We start from the raw sequence: 14,045 nt of genomic DNA, 5'->3' as shown, positions 1-14,045 counted from the left end.
GGTGCCTCGCCACGCCCACCGTGGGGTTACAGTGCAGAAGTTACGGTAAGAACAATGGCGAAGGCAAGCCAGTTGTGATAAGGTGAACAACATAGGCGACGTGGGCCGTGCGGCGTAAAAACAATAAAAGTGTTTGTGTTATCTAGACGGGGTGGGAGGGGCATTACGCAATACCGCATGGCGACGCTAAGGAGGGCTGAATCAGGAAACAGTTCACCTTCAGACAATAGGCTGAAGACCAAAATCCAAAGCGAAGTCTTGCGTCTAGCATGATGTAACGTTTACTTATGAATAAATTATACGCCGTGATAGTTTCAGAAGAAACTATGACAACAGGAGCGTTATTTACTACGCTATTTACTCCGCGATTATAGTTCTTATATTTCGTATTATTGTTAGGGTGTCAGTCTATTAACACAAACCCATGCTACTCCATGATTCATTTCATGGTGATTTTATGTTAAGTGTCTATCTATATATACAGTATTCCAATCATCTATCCAGAACAGGGCTGTAGGGGGGCCTGGAGCCTATACGAGGTAGCACAAGGCACAAGGTAGGCACGAGCCCTGAAAGGGATGGGTAATGGGTAACTGCTTTCTTTTGGATTGTGGCAGAAGACCTGCATGACCCTGAAAAAGAATGCAAATTGCACATAAGCAGAGTAATGGTGTGATTCAAGCCTTTAACTACCCATCGAGCCACCCACATTTAAAACCATCCACCAAAATTCGCATGTTGTATGTATAGGCAAACAAGGCTCTCCCTGTAAATTCTGTCCCCTGGTGGCAAGAAAGAGAACTTACTGCGGTCAACTGTACCTGCGATAATCGCGGTGATTCCCGTTGCGAATGTATGCTAATAAATTATAAGAACCAAATCTTTACAAATCTTTACATAACAAGCGAGTTTACTCACAGGCTATTAAACAAATTAACCTAAAGGAATTGTCACTGTGACATATATAGAAATCTGAATATTTTTATGAAAACTATTTGATTATATCGATCAGGCCACAACTACGGTAAGAACACTAAGATTTGCTGCTGTAAGCAAAAACTTAAAAAAAAAAAACTATGAATAATATAACCAGCAGCAAAGCCTCACCTATAAATATGAATAATAAATACGCATGACATAATTTCCAGAGATTACTGGGGCAATTCTAAACATTTACCTACTGTACAGGTTTTTTTTGGCTTTCAGTCAGAATCAGTAATTCAGTCACTATCTACAGAATTCTGATAAATAATATGCAAAATTCTTATTTTCTTTAAACCATACTGCTGCAAAGAAGTTAGATTAATCCTTATGGATACACCTGACTATTTCAAAGACTAACATTGTTGTTTTTTTCCTGCTTTCTTGGTAGATTTAGTTAAGAATCATTAAGAATCTTTAGTTTCAACACATTGTCAGTATATTTCAAGTCGGACATTAGCTTTTCCTTTTGGGAAGTTCCGGCACCATGTACACCTTATGTTAAATTCAGTTTTATTTGTATAGTGCATTTTTACAACATTGTCTCAAGGCGCTTTACATTATTCCTGCCTAAAGCTCCCAGTGAGCAAGTCAGAGGCGACAGTGGCAAGGAATATCTCCCTAGAAGGAAGAAGGCAGAGGAAGCCCTAACCCTAACCAGACCCGAAGGGGGAGCCCGTCCTCCAGGGGGCAGCAGAGGAAGCCCTAAACCTAACCAGACCCGAAGGGGGAGCCCGTCCTCCAGGGGGCAGCAGAGGAAGCCCTAAACCTAACCAGACCCGAAGGGGGAGCCCGTCCTGCAGGGGGCGGCAGAGGAAGCCCTAACCCTAACCAGACCCGAAGGGGGAGCCCGTCCTCCAGGGGGCAGCAGAGGAAGTCAAAGGTCTAGGTCAGATCTTTTCAAAGGAAGTCTAAATTGTACATTTGCTGGTATATTTTTTGCCACATTTTGCATGTTGAGTAGGAGCAAGAGATCACAGCAAATGCCTTTTGTTGGAGCTGGTGCTTGATAACATCTCTTTGTATACAAGTTTAAATATATTCCCTGGACACGCAGTACAGACTGCACCAAAACCAAAGCAGCGCCACTTAGTTAGGAAGAACGGTAATTTCAGACACTTGATTCCGCTTGCACAATAGCTCAAATAGTATATGACAGATCTTTACAGGACATTACACGCACACAAGCATTACACCCTGAGGACAGAAGCTCCTCTTCAGCTAATCTGTTTTTTTCATAATACTCCTGAAGTGCTTGCCAGATTTAAGCAGGTTGAACAGGCAGTTACTGGGGTGAGACAGGTCTTTGACGATCCTGGTTACTCTGCTCCTGCAGAGACATATGTAGCTGCTGCTGTGATGTTGAAATTTCCCTTGGCGGGATTAATAAAGTTTGTCTTATTCAGACTTTGCATTGTATGTATGAAGAACTAAAACTGATCAATTCTGAGACAAATCACAACAAAGTTGAAGCAATGTCGCTTATTGGCAGATGGATCTTACTACCACTTCACCAAAACATAATATGGATGAAGATCTACACCTGATTTAATCTCAAGACAAAAACTGAAGCAACAGCACTAGGTGAGTGTCTATGGAGGCTGCAGTAGACATTTAAACACAGTAACTCTAAAAGTATTTAATGGATCTTTTTCAAACTTCCACAGAACATTGTATATATGGAGTATATTTCATTTTGAGACAAACTTTCCCAAAATTTAAGCAGTGTCACTTGGTGGTGAAACATGAAAGGAGAGCCACAGACACGGTTCTGGTGAACCTGACCATACTGAGACAAATCAACCAAAGCTGGGCTTTCAATAAAAAAAATTTTTAAGTGATGAGGGCAGCATGTAGAGGCTGTTGCAGACTGTAGAGGTTGGGGGGTGTGGGAGGATTAGGGATTAGATTGGGGTCGAGTGAGGGGGCCATATAGGACCTGTTTTTTTTTTAAATAAATAAAAACAGGACAAATTTGTAGGTGGTGTATGATTATATCATACATTTTTTGCAAGTATAACAAAACATACAAACTTTAAAAGATAAAAAGACTAAAAATAACTGGCATTAAAAGTAAAAACAGCATATTTTGAAAGGATTTCACTTAATACATAAACACCTATACATAATTGTTCTCAAAAGTCTTTCTTGCCTAAAAACATGAGAATGAGATGAAAAATTAAATGAAACCTAAAGCTCTATTGTATGGTCTCTCGGAAAAAGAGTGTGACTTAAAGAGCTACAACCTCTTCCACACAATAACCATGTTCTTGTCGCTTAATGCCACCAGGTATCGGACCCTGGGGCCCACCGCCACGCTGTTGATGGACGGCCCCTCCACGGGTCCGCCTCCATTCCTGACGGGCGAAGGCCACTGCAGAACCTAAAATGGGAAAGCAACGAGCGCCTCTCCTTAGCATGTCTGCTAACATACATTTCAGATGACAATTAAGGTCAATCATAAAAAAAGCATAAATAAATGCTTTGCAGGAACCATTCTGTACCAACATGGTCGCTAATACATAGATTATCGTTCTAGTGACATTTTTCACTACTCAAACTAAACAGCCCCAGGAAATCAGAGGCGCCATCATGCATTGTGTGTTTATTGGGTCGGGATTACAGGCCCCATGGTAATGTTATGTGCATGTTTATTACTTTACTCCTTTGACTTGTATTTCCTGAGATCACACACACAATAAGGCACCTTACACGCAGCACCACATTAAGAAAATCGATAATGCTTTTCATTAACATAGGTGCATGATACATCACTTGACATCGGAATCGGCCAATATTTGTTGAAAGTCCTATTGCCGGCTGATATTTAAACTTCATCGATATTCAAAGTTAGCAGCGACAGAGCTAAAGACAACTGCAAAAGTAATGGAAATGACTGCACTGAAAAAAGAATACAAAAAAACAAAAAGTAAAATCTGTACTATACCTCGGTGGGTGAAATAGTTCTGTCAGTCTTTGCTGCAGCCCTGGAAATGTCTGGGAGATGGTAAGTCCACAATTGGCCGTCCTCGTCCCCACATACCACATACCCTTCGCCTGTTTAGGGGGTCAAACTCATCAACAACAGGCAAACTGAAGAGAGCAGCAGGTCCTGAGAGCAGGTCAGGTATGTGAGGCCTTCATGACGACCAGCTACTCACTGGGACAGGTGCTGAGAGAGAGGTACGGGACGTCAGTGCAGGACCACTGCAGCACGGCCAGGATGGCAGCGGGTACCTCTTTGGTTTTGTTGGGCCGAGTGGCTTGGGTGCGTCTCCAGCTCCACAGGTAGATACAACCTGCCATGTGGCACTTGGACACTACAGGGGCGAAAGTTTGTGTGAGATTGGTGGGGGGCGGAGTCACATGGGTCTTTCGGTAGTCAGGTGACCAGGAGTTTTACAGATTCAACTGCACGTGTTCACTGCTTCAGGGCACACTGTAAACGTTGAATTTTGTTCCCCACTAGTCAAATCGAAGGGTGACACACACTTTGTCATCTAGGCTATTCTTTATAAATTAAGGTGACGAAGTCATAAGAACATTCTGAGAACTGCCTATTCTGTGCCCCCCCCCTTCTGGAACATGATGCCCACAGGCCAAAGATGTTAACAGCAGAAATTGTGTGAATCAAATGGTTGAACAAAACGGATCTAAGTATTAGTTTCTCTTGTCGCTTACATTCACTTATTTAGCAGATGCTTTTATCCAAAGCGACATAAAATTCAGTCCCTGGAGCAACTAGGGGTTAAGCGCCTTGCTCTGTGAAATCACTCTGCCGACCACGGGCTTTGAACCAGCGACCTTCCAATATGGGCCGCAAGTCCTATCCTGCAGTGTCACAAACAGCCCAACCCCTCGCGTTGGTATAATGGCTCTGAGCAGCATCTTAGCAGCTTTAAGACCCACCGACGACATCCTCCGAGAGGAAGCCCAAGCCATCCACGGTGCGGTAGTGCCTGTCCCGGTCGTCTTTCTTGTACACAGGAAACGTGATCTCCATCACCGGAGATCTAAGGGATGGCAGAACCAAAGAAGTTTCACGACACCTTCAGCCCGCATCACAAGATTTCTGGTGATCATGTGACTAGCGGACAGGCGAAACACATTTACTGAATTTGTGCAAACCGTTACTCACTAGGATTAGGGTACGGTTATCTCAATGCAACCAGGCAGGTGCTCCAAGAAGCAGGATTTCTTGCTTAGCCAGATATCTTGTTGGATTTAAGGTAGTCTGGGCTAAATGGACTTTATCTTCAGTCACTTGCATTTAGCTCAGGCTACCTTAAATCCGACAAGTTATCTGGCTAAGCAAGACAAAACAATACAGTCCTAAATCCTTTGTTACAAACCTGTTATTTCTATTATCATATAACACATTGACAACTCTAAATCAATCACTGCAGGACCGTGAGGGTAACAAACATCCGCCGTCTGACCTCTTAAGCACGTTCTGACTGAGCTGGATGTTGAAGTTAAGAAGACCTCCATCACAGCCAGCTAGAAGGTGCGAATCTGGCCCAGAGGGGGGCAGGCCGAGCTGCAGAGGGGTCGAGTCTGTCTCCAGCACCAGGAGCTGCCTGCACATGGGGAGAAGCATGAGACAGGGCCTCCTAGGGGGGCAATGTTCTCTCAAAGGCATCAGATGGCTGTTCAAGAATTCAAGATTCACCCTTTATCACTGACCATGTTATGATCTCTAAGACTCAATCAGTATCACAAATGCATGCAGATGCTCCAACCATTCGTCCAACCATTCGTCCATCCATCCATCCATCCGTCCATCCATCCATCCATCCATCCGTCCAGACCACTTCCCTAACCTAAGAGTTTTAGGTTTTTAGGATGTATAAATGTCTAGAAGGTATGGTGGTATGAAAAATAATAGATAACTCCTAAACACACGGAATTCTTACGGTATTGGTAGGGGCATGTCCCTATCGCCCATACGCAAATCTATACCCTTTGAAAGAAGGAAGGAAGGATACATATTTCCTATCTATCAAAGAAATAGACAGGTGGATAGATTTTGAAATTTTATTTCTAAGAAAATGGAATGAAAAATCTAAGACAATATCTGTGTATTTCTATTTTCTTAGAAAAAAAAATAAAGAAAATATGTAAGAAAATACCTGCGTATCTATGCATTTATTTTTTTAGATACATAGATAATGATCTATCTACCTACCTACCTACCTACCTCTGGCTGCAGATGGGGGGCAGTGTGAGTGCAGCCTTTATAGACCCACCCCAGGGTGCCACACAAATGCAGGACACTAACCTGACTTCAAACTTGTAGTTGCTGTCCATTCCACCGACGTCCCACATCACAATCTTGTTGTCGTACGCTCCAGCTGTCGGTGTGCGAGAGACCAATCAGTGAGTGAAGAGCGTGGCTGAGTGGGTGCTGTAGGACTGGGGGGGGGGGGGGGGACTCACTGAACAGGAAGCTCTGCTGCTGGGAGCTGAACCGCAGCGTGGAGAGGGAACGCCGGCTAGCGCGGAATTCCCCGTAGGCCACGCTGGCCCGGGGGTGGATCAGCTTCACTATCCCCCTCTTGCCCCCCGCCGCCAGGACGGTGCATGGCCGCACCACGCCCCCATCCCGAGACATCATCAAGCGCGTCCAGGACAAGGAGAAGAACTCCTGGGAGTCAGAGGGGGCAGGTCCCAGAAAAAAGAGTGAGGCATCAGAGATTGTAACATCTTTATGGTGCGCGCCCCCCCCCGCAGTGGCATGGGAAGGAATTGCAGGGGGCACTCAGGTGAGCAAATATGGTAACAGGCAGACAGAGACAGCACCTAGGGGGGCAAATAGGGCAACATACTGACAACACCTAGGGGGGCAAATAGGGTAACACACTGACAACACCTAGGGGGTAAATAGGGAAACACACTGACAACACCTGAGGGGGGCAAACAGAATAACAGGCAGACAGAGACAGCACCTATGGGGGGCAAACAGGGCAACAGGCAGACAGAGACAGCACCTATGGGGGGCAAACAGGGCAACAGGCAGACAGAGACAGCACCTATGGGGGGCAAACAGGGCAACAGGCAGACAGAGACAGCACCTATGGGGGGCAAACAGGGCAACAGGCAGACAGAGACAGCACCTATGGGGGGCAAACAGGGCAACAGGCAGACAGAGACAGCACCTATGGGGGGCAAACAGGGCAACAGGCAGACAGAGACAGCACCTATGGGGGGCAAACAGGGCAACAGGCAGACAGAGACAGCACCTATGGGGGGCAAACAGGGCAACAGGCAGACAGAGACAGCACCTATGGGGGGCAAACAGGGCAACAGGCAGACAGAGACAGCACCTATGGGGGGCAAACAGGGCAACAGGCAGACAGAGACAGCACCTATGGGGGGCAAACAGGGCAACAGGCAGACAGAGACAGCACCTATGGGGGGCAAACAGGGCAACAGGCAGACAGAGACAGCACCTATGGGGGGCAAACAGGGCAACAGGCAGACAGAGACAGCACCTATGGGGGGCAAACAGGGCAACAGGCAGACAGAGACAGCACCTATGGGGGGCAAACAGGGCAACAGGCAGACAGAGACAGCACCTATGGGGGGCAAACAGGGCAACAGGCAGACAGAGACAGCACCTATGGGGGGCAAACAGGGCAACAGGCAGACAGAGACAGCACCTATGGGGGGCAAACAGGGCAACAGGCAGACAGAGACAGCACCTATGGGGGGCAAACAGGGCAACAGGCAGACAGAGACAGCACCTATGGGGGGCAAACAGGGCAACAGGCAGACAGAGACAGCACCTATGGGGGGCAAACAGGGCAACAGGCAGACAGAGACAGCACCTATGGGGGGCAAACAGGGCAACAGGCAGACAGAGACAGCACCTATGGGGGGCAAACAGGGCAACAGGCAGACAGAGACAGCACCTATGGGGGGCAAACAGGGCAACAGGCAGACAGAGACAGCACCTATGGGGGGCAAACAGGGCAACAGGCAGACAGAGACAGCACCTATGGGGGGCAAACAGGGCAACAGGCAGACAGAGACAGCACCTATGGGGGGCAAACAGGGCAACAGGCAGACAGAGACAGCACCTATGGGGGGCAAACAGGGCAACAGGCAGACAGAGACAGCACCTATGGGGGGCAAACAGGGCAACAGGCAGACAGAGACAGCACCTATGGGGGGCAAACAGGGCAACAGGCAGACAGAGACAGCACCTATGGGGGGCAAACAGGGCAACAGGCAGACAGAGACAGCACCTATGGGGGGCAAACAGGGCAACAGGCAGACAGAGACAGCACCTATGGGGGGCAAACAGGGCAACAGGCAGACAGAGACAGCACCTATGGGGGGCAAACAGGGCAACAGGCAGACAGAGACAGCACCTATGGGGGGCAAACAGGGCAACAGGCAGACAGAGACAGCACCTATGGGGGGCAAACAGGGCAACAGGCAGACAGAGACAGCACCTATGGGGGGCAAACAGGGCAACAGGCAGACAGAGACAGCACCTATGGGGGGCAAACAGGGCAACAGGCAGACAGAGACAGCACCTATGGGGGGCAAGTAGGGCAACAGGCAGACAGAGACAGCACCTATGGGGGGCAAACAGGGCAACAGGCAGACAGAGACAGCACCTATGGGGGGCAAACAGGGCAACAGGCTGACAGAGACAGCACCTATGGGGGGCAAGTAGGGCAACAGGCAGACAGAGACAGCACATATGGGGGGCAAACAGGGCAACAGGCAGACAGAGACTGCACCTATGGGGGGCAATTAGGGCAACAGGCAGACAGAGACAGCACCTATGGGGGGCAAACAGGGCAACAGGCTGACAGAGACAGCACCTATGGGGGGCAAGTAGGGCAACAGGCAGACAGAGACAGCACCTATGGGGGGCAAACAGGGCAACAGGCAGACAGAGACTGCACCTATGGGGGGCAATTAGGGCAACAGGCAGACAGAGACAGCACCTATGGGGGGCAAATAGGGCAACAGGCAGACAGAGACAGCACCTATGGGGGGCAAGTAGGGCAACAGGCAGACAGAGACAGCACCTATGGGGGGCAAACAGGGCAACAGGCAAACAGAGACTGCACCTATGGGGGGCAATTAGGGCAACAGGCAGACAGAGACAGCACCTATGGGGGGCAAATAGGGCAACAGGCAGACAGAGACAGCACCTATGGGGGGCAAGTAGGGCAACAGGCAGACAGAGACAGCACCTATAGGGGGCAAATAGGGCAACAGGCAGACAGAGACAGCACCTATGGGGGGCAAGTAGGGCAACAGGCAGACAGAGACAGCACCTATGGGGGGCAAACAGGGCAACAGGCAAACAGAGACTGCACCTATGGGGGGCAATTAGGGCAACAGGCAGACAGAGACAGCACCTATGGGGGGCAAATAGGGCAACAGGCAGACAGAGACAGCACCTATGGGGGGCAAGTAGGGCAACAGGCAGACAGAGACAGCACCTCGGGGGTCTGAGTGGCAGGACACAGAAGGCACTGACCTCGCCAGGCACTTTGTACTTCTTGAGCACGTGTCCCGTCTCACAGTCTATCAGACACACAGACTCCCCCCCACAAGTGGCCACGATGCGGGACTCCTGGCTGGAATCTGCGTCAGAGGTGTAAAAAAAACAGCAACGCAAAAGGAGGGTAAATGCGGTCTCATCCCTGCAGGCACAGCGCACAGACTCAGGCTGCGTCCACACTGCCGCACTGTCATTAAAAAACACAAACATTACTTTATATTACTTTTCATCTACACTTTCATCCACTAAAATGCTCTTTATAGCCTATGGTGGATTATTTAACGCTAGATATAAATGGTGCTTCAGGTTCAATCAACCACATAAGTACACCTGGGAGGTACACTTTCATCGTTCCCAAAAAAATTTTTTTAAATGCTACCAAGTGAACCAATCACAGTTCTTGTGATGTGCGTCGCCACGACGTGTAGTTACATTTCTGGGGAGATGTGTGCCAGGCTACTGTGTAGGGTATGCAGCCGCACTTTACTTACAGTGTCGATTTGACGCAGAACTATAAATTAGGTGTTATACTCACTGCAGTCCTCCAGGGGGGGCTCAAAGGCACAGGCCCACAGCTGAGTGCTGAAATCTTCAGGGCTGTCCCGCTTACTGTGGCACTGCAGCACGTGGAGGGGCAGCAGGGTCACGGGCTCCTGGGAGAGATGGCACATGAGTGGGGCCCGAAAACGCCTGGCGCCGGGGACGCTCGGACAGAGTCACGTCTGTTTCGGCAAACAGAACTATAATCTGGGATCTCGGCGGACTGGCTACCTTGGGCTTGGCATCGTGCACTTGCATAAACAAGTTGTCCACCTTCTTCCCCTTAAGGGGAGTGGCCTTGCCTGGGCCGTCCAGAATTCTGAGGCTTTCTCCCCTCAGCCTTTTCCCAGTGGGGCTGCCCAACCCTCCATCACCTTCTCTAGGGCTTTCCATGGGCTTGTTGGCTTTCACGGGTGTGGTCAGCAAGCGGATTGACTTCCTGGTGCTGCCCAACCCTCCATCACCTTCTCTAGGGCTTTCCATGGGCTTGTCTGCTTTCATGGGTGTGGTCAGCAAGCGGATCGACTTCTTGGGACTGCCCAACCCTCCATCACCTTCTCTAGGGCTTTCCATGGGCTTGTTGGCTTTCACGGGTGTGGTCAGCAAGCGGATTGACTTCCTGGTGCTGCCCAACCCTCCATCACCTTCTCTAGGGCTTTCCATGGGCTTGTCCGCTTTCATGGGTGTGGTCAGCAAGCGGATCGACTTCTTGGGACTGCCCAACCCTCCATCACCTTCTCTAGGGCTTTCCATGGGCTTGTCGGCTTTCACGGGTGTGGTCAGCAAGCGGATTGACTTCCTGGGGCTGCCCAACCCTCCATCACCTTTTCGAGAGCTTTCCATGGGTTTGTCGACCTTCACAGGAGTGCCCTGCAGGCGGCTCGACTTCCTGGGGCTGTCTTCAGCGGGTGGTGTGTCGGCTCTCCGGGGTCTCTTCGGAGTGCTGCCCTCGTTTTCAACCACCCCTGTGGCCTCCTGTTTCCTCTTGGGGGTAGACAGCACACCCTGCTATAACAGGAATGAGTTCTGAGCAAAAGTCCATCCAGTATACAGCAATGTCTAATAATCTCTAAAGAAGAACAGGTTCGGTACAAGTTTGACCCCGTTGGCCCAATACCATCATAATATGGATATAACTAGGGTTGACAAGGGGGCCGAAAATTTCTGGGAACTTTCCAGAAACTTTCCATTCCATGGGAAGTTAAACTGGGAAATTTTGGAAATATTCCAAGTTGGAAATTTACCATTGGAATTATTGGGAACATGTGGGAATTAATTAAATCCCAGAATGTTGTAGCCCTAGATACAGCACATAATAAATGTACTTGTCTGCTCTATGTGTACAGTCCTTGCACATTTTGCACTACGTTATGTTCGTTTGTGCTTTAGGTTCCCTGCTGTTATATGTGCAAGAATTTCTCTGTGGGATCAATAAAAGCTATACAATGGTGGACAGAAAAATGCTCGATTATTAATGTTTCCTCTGGCTGACAATTTATACCGGCAGCTGATAGTTCTGGAAATGAACTTACGCCGACCTCATTCATGGCACTAACACCCCCGCGCTCCTCCCGTTCACTCTCAGCTAGTGAGCGCAGGTACTCTTTCGCAAGCATCTCCACCTAGGAGACAACAGGATGAGCATCCTCCTAAGACACGCTAATGGAAGGTAATCCTCATTCTTGGCACGAGCTTGTGGAAGTTCCTGCACCAAGACAGAGCTTCTCACCCTCCACTTGATGTAGTCATTGACGGAACTGGGGCCATACTTTATCTGAGCCCGTGCCGCCCGCACAAACTCGCCCTCCAGAGCTTTCAGCTTCTCTGCTGTTGGGTTATCAGGCAGGGAAAAATTTGCCTCCCACAATCCAACCACCTATATATATATAAGAAAACACCAAACATGCACACAAGTCAGCTCATGCGAAGCAAATAAGACGTAGTTAAGATTTATATACATCACCTAAACCCAAAATCCTGACCATCTGACATTGACGAAAGATGTCGATCTTGCACATTGAGGATTTAGCCAGTTGTATTATCTAAATTAAATAATAAAGCAGGAGGGAAAAACATTGTACCCGTTTCCTAAGATTTTCACTCTCGACATGGCGCAGGTGGCGTGCCGTCGAGCTGATGTCTTTGCCATCGAAGACCCTCAGCTTAGACAAGAGGAACATCAGTTTGTAGTGGTCACTGACCTAGAAGACACAAGCAGACACAAGCGCCGGTCAGACGCCAGTAACCGGCTCCGACGGCACTTAACGATGCTCCCCTAGGGGGGGGAAACGCTCTGGGCGGCTTCTCGTTCCATAAGAAAGAACGAATTTGAATGTGAATTGCAGGCCAATGAGAGGGGAAGGTGCGAGTTAACAGAGAGTCATCAGTAAGTCTGCAGGGAACAAGTGGAGAAACGGCTCCTCACTGTGAGGTAGATATTCCCTTCGAGCCGCAGCTCCTCCAGGGCACACAGGCTCTGCAGAGAGGCCACATTCTCCATGTTGTTGTCAGAGCAGTCCAGCACGCGCAGGGAAGGCAGGCGCAGACCCGAGGGCAGCCCCTCCAGGCGGTTCCCAGATAAGTCCAGCTGCTCCAGGTTACAGAGCCGGCAGAGCAGAGAGACGGGCAAGTCCTTACTGCATAAGCCAAGCTTTGACAAGCTAGAGGGACGAAAGCAGAGACAGGATACTCAGAGGGAGATGACCACGCCCGACAGCTACCAGTCTGATTTAAGCAGGAACCTTTTCATTTCAGGCTAAATAGAGAGATCTTCCCGGGTGGAAGAGCACAATGCAACAATGTCATGCTTCAGATTAGAAAACAAAATATGATTTATTCATTTTAAAACATTTTGATTGGTCTAGTTGCACAATATTAATCCACTACATAACACTCTGAAGTATAACTGAAGTAAGACCTATGGCTTGTTTTTTTAAACTAAAAAATTTTTAAAGTAAAATAGAAATATATTTTGAAAAATACAAATTCAATAACAATACAGGCAGAATACTAGTAATAATAACAACAACATATTTGCTTATTTACACACCACACACTGCACTCGTCTGAAATGAACGTTATCTCGTGTGAAGGCTCACGTCCTGTAAACGATACGTACTTCAGCGTCCTGATGTGCTCCAGTTTGTCAGTTTTTGGAGTCCCTCTCTCCAGCAGCATGTTCTCCGTTATCTTTACCATGGCTGATGTCGGGGAACAAGAGGAAGGACTGAAACCAGCACCGGAGCAACCAAACTGACTGATATTATTGCATGGGCAGCAAATAGCTATATATTTTGTTAGGGGGTGTGACCAAGCAGCGTTTTTTAGAGGTTGGATTTCAGAGGGTGTGAATCGGTGTCGTGAGAAGTGGTCAATTTACACCTTTCGCCAGGGTTTCGTTGGCTTTTCACGTGTAAATGGTTTCCTCTGTGAGAAGTGGCAGACGTGTTTTTTCTTTTTCTCTTTTGTTTTTGCAAGTTTGCTACGATGCATGTATTACTTGTGCACATGGTAATGAAATACATTAGGGGAAAACTGAATACAAATTCAGTTGTATTCATTGGGAAAACTTTAGATCCCAATAGCATTGGTTCCCAATTAGCTACTACACCACACCAAGTAAAACACCAGAAAGACACGCAATAAAAACCGGACATTTAAAACAGTTGTCCTCTAACCGGCTTATTTCTAGTATTTAATGTGTCAGAGAGTCCACTACATATTGTCTGCCACTAACTGATACCAATATAGAAAACGATCTACTTAAAATAAAGTGCATATTTCGAAAAATATAGATTAATACATTATGAATCAACATCTTGAACATATACTCACTTATAACACGTGATTTTTTTCCCCCAGGTAAAAACTTATTTCAACTTTGACCCGGATGAAAACGCAACAAAGCATCGTAACGACGCCATGTTGAGCGTGTCAACTTCTGCTGCGCTTTAGCGCCCCCCATCGGTCGGTCCCCTGCTTGTCGTGTACAGGG

General features: G+C 48.0%; 1 protein-coding gene and 1 long non-coding RNA gene across 8 annotated transcripts; one reads left to right on the top strand and one right to left on the bottom strand.

Annotated features, from left to right (window-relative positions):
• The first annotated feature begins 12 nt into the window (after nt 1-12).
• Nucleotides 13-3,408, top strand: LOC111847882 (uncharacterized). 4 transcript variants are annotated; one of them, XR_011983523.1, is made up of 5 exons: nt 13-45; nt 505-556; nt 1,558-1,870; nt 2,474-2,565; nt 3,272-3,408. It is a non-coding gene; the product is annotated as an uncharacterized lncRNA (long non-coding RNA). The 4 variants fall into 4 exon arrangements; XR_011983521.1 differs by having other exon boundaries at nt 30-82; XR_011983522.1 differs by having other exon boundaries at nt 25-45; nt 505-1,870.
• On the bottom strand, nt 2,956-13,999 carry lrwd1 (leucine-rich repeats and WD repeat domain containing 1). Of its 4 annotated transcripts, none has more exons than XM_023819466.2 (16): nt 13,886-13,999; nt 13,170-13,251; nt 12,477-12,711; nt 12,133-12,252; nt 11,781-11,927; nt 11,584-11,673; nt 10,283-11,059; nt 10,047-10,164; nt 9,488-9,594; nt 6,421-6,628; nt 6,263-6,335; nt 5,421-5,561; nt 4,891-4,994; nt 4,143-4,301; nt 3,929-4,038; nt 2,956-3,364 (listed from the first exon to the last, which is right to left on the bottom strand). In XM_023819466.2, exons 2-16 carry the CDS (start codon nt 13,247-13,249, stop codon nt 3,221-3,223), a joined length of 2,613 nt encoding a protein of 870 aa, XP_023675234.2. In that variant the 5' UTR covers nt 13,250-13,251; nt 13,886-13,999; the 3' UTR covers nt 2,956-3,220. The 4 variants fall into 4 exon arrangements, with proteins under 4 accessions (XP_023675234.2, XP_023675236.2, XP_023675237.2 ...); XM_023819468.2 differs by having other exon boundaries at nt 10,283-11,056; XM_023819469.2 differs by having other exon boundaries at nt 11,590-11,673.
• Nucleotides 14,000-14,045: the final 46 nt, after the last annotated feature.

This window comes from Paramormyrops kingsleyae, chromosome 18, assembly GCF_048594095.1.
Source record: "Paramormyrops kingsleyae isolate MSU_618 chromosome 18, PKINGS_0.4, whole genome shotgun sequence".
NCBI lineage: Eukaryota > Metazoa > Chordata > Actinopteri > Osteoglossiformes > Mormyridae > Paramormyrops > Paramormyrops kingsleyae.
Note: the sequence above shows the minus strand (reverse complement) of the source record. Positions and strands in the feature narration are given on the sequence as shown.